This window comes from Leptonychotes weddellii, chromosome 1 (assembly GCF_054177405.1).
Source record: "Leptonychotes weddellii isolate Sample4059 chromosome 1, ASM5417740v2, whole genome shotgun sequence".
Lineage (NCBI taxonomy): Eukaryota > Metazoa > Chordata > Mammalia > Carnivora > Phocidae > Leptonychotes > Leptonychotes weddellii.
Genome location: NC_138369.1, coordinates 65,106,520 through 65,114,527, shown reverse-complemented (window position 1 = coordinate 65,114,527; position 8,008 = coordinate 65,106,520). Strand labels below are relative to the sequence as shown.

The window sequence follows — 8,008 nt, the reverse complement described above, 5'->3', positions numbered from 1 at the left end:
TCATGATCCTGGAGTCCCGGGATCGAGTCCCGCATCGGGCTCCCTGCTCGGCGAGGAGCCTGCTTCTCCCTCTGACCCTCCCCCCTCTCATGTACTCTCTCTCATTCTCGCTCTCTCAAATAAATAAATAAAATCTTTAAAAAAAAAAAAAAGACAAGGAAGAGCAATGGAGAGAACATTTGACTCGGTCCTGAGAAGAAACATCGTCATTGGACCATGACTGGAGGTTACACATTCATCCTTTCCCCAGGGTCAAGGCTGGGATAGCCCATTTAATCAGTCCTCGTATCAACCACAAAAATGTACCAGGAGGATGTCGGCCATGGGGTTACCCAATGTCTGTTTCATAAGGATCCTGGCAATAAACTCCTCCTGAGTATCCAAATTCAAAGTAAGAATAATAAGAAAAACAGTATAACGTGGGTTATACCATTTTACCTTATCTGTCATAAAATTTGGCTAAATGCAGTACTTAACCAGAGTAATTTTAATGAGATCGCCTGCAATGCCTATTCATTTGCCTCCTTCTAAATGATATTTGCTCTATTTTATCTTTTAAGTATGATGTGTTCAATCTCATAAACTCTTCAAACCATATGCTAGAAATAAGATATATAAGATATGCCATTCTTGGGTAAATTGTTGGTCTTTTCTGGGAGAATCTTACCTGCAGATGAGTCTATTTTTCACCAAGGCTGTAAAGATCTCCTGAAATAGTTTATGCTGGGGATGTTTGCTGAAGTTTCTCTCATTCTTGTAGTTTATACTGATATGGAACAAACAGAAAAGCATTTTGTAATAGAAATTTTTTAGGCTGCCTCAAATTTCTCAATGCAGGCACAGACCATCTGTATTCATGCAGATACTGGGAGGATTCTCAGGACTTAACATACTGCTAAACGCACATATCAACTGTTAAAAAAGGAACTAGAAAGTCAATTATAAATAATAATAAAGATTATAATCACGCATATATACTTCATTTCACTATTTAACTAAATTATTCCTCATAAACACTTCATAGCTAAACTTGTTCAGAGGGAGGAAAAGGGGATACGAAGAGAAAGAATGATGAGGACATATTATCTAGACACTGCATGAGGCAGTAAACAATTCTTCCCTTCGTTTTTCCACCCACAACCCCATTGGCTCCTATAGCTAGTAACACCAGTGCTCACCATTATATATTTCCTTGTAGGTAACACGGATTTATCAAACACAGCCTAAACCCCTTCAACCGTGAAAGTTTCTGCGGTTGCTGATTGTTTGCTGTGTATGTGTGTGTGTCTGTGTGTGTTTAACAAAGTCTGGAGGTATCCCATCTTCAGCTTCTTTCTTCTGATATTATAGCCAATTAAAGAGGTTATAAAAATACCACAAACATTCCACTTTAAAACTGGGAGAGGATAAGAGATAATGCACAAAATGGTGACATCGCTATAAAATATATGATATACTATTTTTGTGCATATTAAAATAGACCGAGTTTAAGATCCAGGCCAAATAAGCTGGAATTACAAGAACATATCACCTCAAAGGCAAGTTCTATGGCCTTATATCATCATTTGTACTGTTCTGCCTTTTCAGTCTTTCAGATGTCATTGGACAGTGTGCCTCTACCCTAGCCAGGTGAGGTCTGTAGTGCATTCTTAGTACGTGGATACTAGAGACTGAATTTGTAAGAATTTTCAAGTAAGTTAGTGTTCCTCGCTAAATAGAAACCGTGTAATGTCATGTGATTTTGTAGACTATTAAATTCATTGTCACAATATGACAGGGAGACAAAATCTAGGCCAAATAAATAAAGGATCATTCTAGAATATTCATCTTGATATTTCATGCCATTCATTATTTACATGGCATTTAGTGCCAAATGACTCCAGCACATTGTAAACCTGAGAGAACCAGCTCCTGGAAGGGGAGTGGCCCACAAAATGTGCAACTTCTAGGAGATCTAAATGGCGACAGGAGAGAGGAACATGGATTGACGGTTTTCATGTTAAAGGTGAGGTGCAATCCCCTCAACTGCAAACCTCAGTTGCTTTGACAACCACAGTCCTTAGCCATCACATCTGTTCACAGCAACGGCTTCTTTTATGCCTCCTCACTGCTGGCAAGGTATGGACAGACGAAAAGCTGAAGACAAAGCCTGGAATCAGCCAGGCCAGGTCAACAACCCGGAACCACTTTCTCATGGAACAAGTGCCAAAGGTATCTCAGCAAGGTGTCCTGAAACACCCAGGTCGGCTCCAGCTGCGGCCATTAAGCTGTTACTTACACACTACTTCTGGGAATGATTTAAGCATGGATGAAAATGATTAAGCTAAGAATCCCCATGGTAAATTTTGAAACAGCTTTAAATTTTAGCTCCTGTGACAAAGTTTTGGGCTAATTAGAATAGGTTGCTGAAGGCAAGGGAGATACTGGATTCTTACCTAAAATTTTCAAGTTCAACAGCTTCTGTGGACTCATGCCACTGACTTCGGGCTCTGTGTCCACCCACCTTGATGATGTGCTCAGTCTTCGTCATGCTATTTTGGGCACTATCGAAGTTAATGGCTGGAAGCTATAGAAATAGAAGCACAGAACCCATGAGGATAATAATAAAGAAAGTAACAAAATGAGGGTAAGGGGTAGATGGAGGCCAATTAAAGGGAATGAGTTTTTTCCTAAACCAATAATTAACATGATAGCCAAGCCAAATGTCGTTTCCCAAGATTTAAACATCTTTGACTTAAACATTTATTCTCTCTACCTTATGCTGCTTTATTTTTCTTCATAGCTTGTAACACCACCTGCCATATCTTACAGTTATTTATGTATTTTCAGTCTCCCTTGATTATAGTGGCAGCTCAACATGAGAAGCACTTTGAACACAGTCAGGCCTGGGCATTAGGAGTTTTTGAAGCTTCTTGGGTGATTCAAATGTGCCACCAGAATAGAGAGTTTCCAGATCCAGCTAGAACTCTCTGGTAGAGTGTGGAACCCCAAACTGAGAATAAGTCATCATTCATTCTTCAACATTTGCCAATCATACACACTGCTTGTCAGGTGTTAGGAACATAAAGGTAAAGAAGATTCTATCCCTTTTAATCAGTCTGAATATCTTGATTAGTCAATCATATTTATAAAAGTCATGAATTCACCAAAAGAAAAGTAAAAATTTGCTTAAAAAAAAAGAAAAAGAAAAAATTTGCTTAAATGAACTATAACAACTCAAGTATGCCCCCCAATTACAATATGAACTTGTAATTATTTATATAATAAATTGTAAGTTATCAGTATTAAAATAGTTTCACTAACCAATATGTACCTATAATTGGGATAACCCTGAGGATTGTTTTTTGTACCATGGCAAAGCTGAGCATAGTGCAAACAAATACTTTATTCTTTCCAAAGTACAAATGAAGGATATTCTATAGTTAGTGAAATTATTACAGAGGAGGTAAGTAGAGCATAATATAAAAAAATAAAGGATCCACTTTTCCATTCTATACATTATAATTATCAAATAAAGCTACTATATGTTGTACTTATCTTATTCCACCAAAATATTTGACACTAATCCACATAAAGACATCTTTTCCCTATCCAAAAAGAGTATGTCTGACTTCCCATTAGGCAGCCAGCTTATAGAAAGATGCATTATAATAAGGACATTGTTTAATGGCTAGCAAAAAGAAAAAAAAAAATCCTTCTCCATCATATGCCAGCACAGTTGCACTCTCAAAATATTAATAATAAATCTTTCATCCTGTTAAACCACCTTTCTATCTCAGTATAGTGGGCCAATCAATCCACAAACACCACAAGACAATGGGCCACAGGCACTCGAGAGAGTAAGGTTTATTGGCTAAGAGAACAAACTCTAGGCCAGATGCCCTGGGTTTAAAACTACCAGTAGGTAGCTGCATGATCTTGGAAATGTTACTAAACTCCCTGTGTATTAGTTTCCACATCATCAAAATGGAAACAATAATAGTAATTGTGTGCAGAGTTATTATGAAAACTAAATGAGTTAGTATTTATAAAGCACTTGCTATGTGCCTGGCATAGTTTCCGAGTGCTTTATAAATACTCTTTTAATCCTCATGATTATTCCCACTGTACAGATGAACTTGCTAACCAAATAAAGTGTGTCCTTACAAATTAGACGACCCCTGGATGTGATAACCCACATGATTTTGGCCATGAAGTCACAGCAATGAGCAAATGTTCCTGTGTTACACGGGAAAGATCACTATGTAGCAAACAGGAAGTGGATTTTCTGGGTCCAAGGTGTTTCAAACCCCCTGCCATTACCACAGCTCCCAGAATACTGATCACAAGAGGGAAGGTAGCCAGCACAGAGAAAAAGAGCCCAGGCCATTCAGAGAAGAGGGGTGGAAAGCTCCCACGGCTTGCAGCCATTTCCTTCGCCGGCAGAACAGGCAACCAGAATTGGGAATCAACTCATGGAGACTCAGTAGGTAAGATGGACTTGGCAGCTATAGTTGCAAAGACCATGAACTTACTAGAAGGAACCTTGAAGCAATCAGCCCTCTTCAGACAAAAACAATGTGAGTTCAGAGTCCAGTTCAAAACCCAGAGCATTTTCCCTTGCCTCCCCAATTCCTCCGGCTCTCCGTATTCTTCATCATCTACTGCAGAAGGAGGTCCAGGGAAATCTGTGTGATACCGCTCACCACCTGGTATCGTCACAGTCAGGGTGTCCACGTGAGCCACCCCTTACAGATTTCTTCACGTTAAGCCATTAGTTCTTTTAAAGCATACTACATTTGACAGATTATTCAGGGCAACCCAACATCTGAAACTTTGGACATAATAAATATACCACAACACAAATTGACATAGATCATTTTAAAGTGTGTCCTGTCCTTTCCCACAAGTGATGGACTTACAGGCACTTGGATTTGAAAACCTCTTCAAAAGGCACAGGACCCAACCATCATGCATCCTCACGACTGCCATCATCACAGATGATACTCACATGGTGCTCACCACATGCCAGGCAGTGTTCTAGTGCTTTGCAAGTATTAAATATATTTAATCCTCATAACAACCCTATGAGATAAATACCATTTTGTGGATGAGAAAACTAAGGCACAGAGGGGTAAGTGACTTGCCTAAGGGTCACATAGCTAGGAAGGGGCAGAGCTCGTATTCAAATCCAGGCAACCTGCCTCCCTCTCCAACATTCTCAGTCCTCCACCATCTATGTATGTATCTCTAGTGATGAGAAACACTATCCTGAGTCATCCCTCTTGCTTTTCAGAGTTCCACTCTCGCCCAAGATTTTCTTCATACTGAGATTCTGAAAATCTCGCCCTGTGTTCTGTTCCTGTCTTCTGGTCCAGCGTCATCTCTTTGCACAATATTTGAAAGGACTAGTTTCTTTCAACATGTAGAAGGGTTAGTTCTGGGGGAATCCCCGGACTCCATGCTGTGAGAACAAACAACCCTGTGGAGAGGCCTCTCACCCACAAACAGCACTTACTTGCCAGCCCCAGTTGGTGTTGGGAGGATCACAGCACCTCACAGCAACCCCATCAGAGACCTGAACCAGAACCATCCAGGCAAACTGCTCTCAATTCGTGACTCACAAAATGGGTGAGAGACAGTAAATGATCATTGTTGCTTTAAACCACTAAGTTTTAGACTGATTTGCTATGCAGTATTTGATAATAAATCCACCATGAACTAAAATAAGAATCCACAAGTCCATATGATATAAATAAATACATGAATAAGCCAAACAGGGCAGGCAAATAAAAAACTGTGCCCCAACTTCTGGCTGCACTGAACTGGTCACTTGACCCAGAAACCACCATAGCATTTGACCACTCCACACCTGGGTGTGTGTAGACTGTGACTCCTGATCATGTTTCAGGGCTCAGCTCAAACAGCGTCCTGGTGAGCACCTGCCCCAGCCTTCCTGGAAAAGCAGTTCACTCCCTCCCTGGTGGCATTACTACACTGACATCTCTTATAGCACTTACCACACCTGGTACAACATCTAGTTTATACATCAGCCTCTTCCCTTTGAATATGGCCACCCTGAGGGCAGCATCCTATCAGTCTGTCTTTGTGTTCTTAGCACCTCTCATAAAGCCTGGTGCACAGTACGTACTCCAAAGTGAAATTGTTGAATGAATGCTTACTTTTCCCCCGTCTCTTTGCTAAACTGATTCATTGTTAACCACTTCTAGATGCGTCCATCCGTTCCACACTTTTGTTGCAGACACATTATTTGTCAGAATTGTGATGAGGCACTGGGCATATAGGAAGCAGGACAGTCATGGCGTCTGCCTTTAAGGAGTTCAGAGTCCCATGAGGTGGGGAGGGGTAAACCAGCATGAGAACAGGCTGCAAGATGAGTGAACAAGGGTTTGTTATGGTAGAAAGTAAAGGAGAGATAGGGTGGGCCACAGACCAGGATGCCAAGAGTATTTCAGAGTATTCCAGACAGACTTTTATGGGCGGGAAGACAGAGGACAGCTATGTGTGCTCTAGAAAATGAGAGGTACCTGAGCAGCTTGAATAGTGTGAGTGGAAAGTGAAGAGATTACAGATTGAAGCGAAGGACTTTCCTAAAAATGTGATTGTGTCACTTCTGATTGGAAATGTCAACATTCCCTATTGCTTACGGGATCAAATACAAAATGTGTAGATGGGTCTTTAGACACTGCACAAAGTCATCTAGCTCTAGGTATGACTACTTCCAACAGAAACGTCTAGTCATCATTTTACTTAAATGCTCGTGATTTTCCTTTCTTCAGATACCTGATTATTTTATTCACTTCACTGATAATGCCTTTCCCCCAATGCCATGGATGGAAAACCAGACATTTTCCAAGAACCATCTCCTTCCTGTGATTTGAGCTAAAAGTGGACTCCTTACGCCTGTCAAAATCCATATGCCCAGTGTCTGTACCATTCCTTCAGGACTCACGTCTTGCCTTATCATGTGCTATAACTGCCTTTCCTATACCTCCGTCCCTCAGAACACAGCAACTGTGCCTTATGCCTTTTCTTTCCACAGTATTTATCAAAACCTCTGTTATTTCAAGGTAATTAATTGGTTTATAATGAATTCATTTGTTCTTTCTTCTACCTTTTTTTACTTATTGCAAACCAATTTCTCAGCTTCCTGTGGCTTTGAATGTAGGAAAAAAAAAAAATCTGAATTCCAGCTCTTGGCAGATTACTTCAAGATTTGTGGAAACCTCTGGTGAAATCTCCAACCAACTTTGTAATTTCACTTTGCTTCAACAACCCTGGGGGAATTCCTTTCCTTGAATTATTTGTCTTTACTGGGCTATGGTTATTCTAACCCTGCCCCCTCAGTGTTCTGTCCCACTGTTGGATCGTCCCACAGAATAGCAAGCTCTAATGTGGTTAAACAAGGCACACAGAGATAGAGCAGTCAAGACAAAGAACGAAAGTAGAACATTGGAACACAAGGAAACAACAGAGAAGTGGCTTGGCTCATTAGAGATTCAGATAAAGGACATTCAGTTCTTTGCAATTCTCTGCCTAAACCACAAAGTAAATTTCCTCTGCAACCGATTAATTGGCCATTTTGGTCCATTTGCAAATAACAGGCCAGATCTTGTTAGATCAGAAATTCAGGTGAGTGAGCCTTACTCCCAAATTTCCCTTTTCAAATTGACTGCTAAAAGTCTCAGAGCCAAATATGTGACCCACTTGCATATTTTGATGGGCATCTCTGTGTGCCTCACTCTACTTTGTCCCCAACCCTTGTTCTTCTTTCTTCTTTGGCCCTGGTTTTAATTCATGATAAACTGTCATACTTAGTGTATCTTTGTAAAAACCTTCTTACATTCTTACTGGAACAAGCAAGATATAAATAAATGCTTGACTTATTCTTTCCAGTATCTTTCTTCTCCATACTATTTTACTAAAAGGAGATTAGGGTGTTCAGAATAACATTTATTATTTCAAAATTAAAAATGAATTAAGTTTTGATAAACAGAATTAGGAATAA

At 40.1% G+C, this 8,008-nt stretch overlaps 1 protein-coding gene across 1 annotated transcript in view; it reads right to left on the bottom strand.

Moving 5' to 3' along the window:
* The window catches only part of NEK10 (NIMA related kinase 10), a 204,558-nt gene that overhangs the window by 178,168 nt on the left and 18,382 nt on the right, over positions 1–8,008 (bottom strand). The window contains exons 4-5 of the mRNA XM_081829267.1: positions 2,436–2,566; positions 668–766 (exon numbers count right to left, since the gene is read on the bottom strand). Coding sequence (XP_081685393.1) covers positions 668–766; positions 2,436–2,566 — 230 coding nt within the window. The remainder of the gene's footprint in view (positions 1–667; positions 767–2,435; positions 2,567–8,008) is intronic.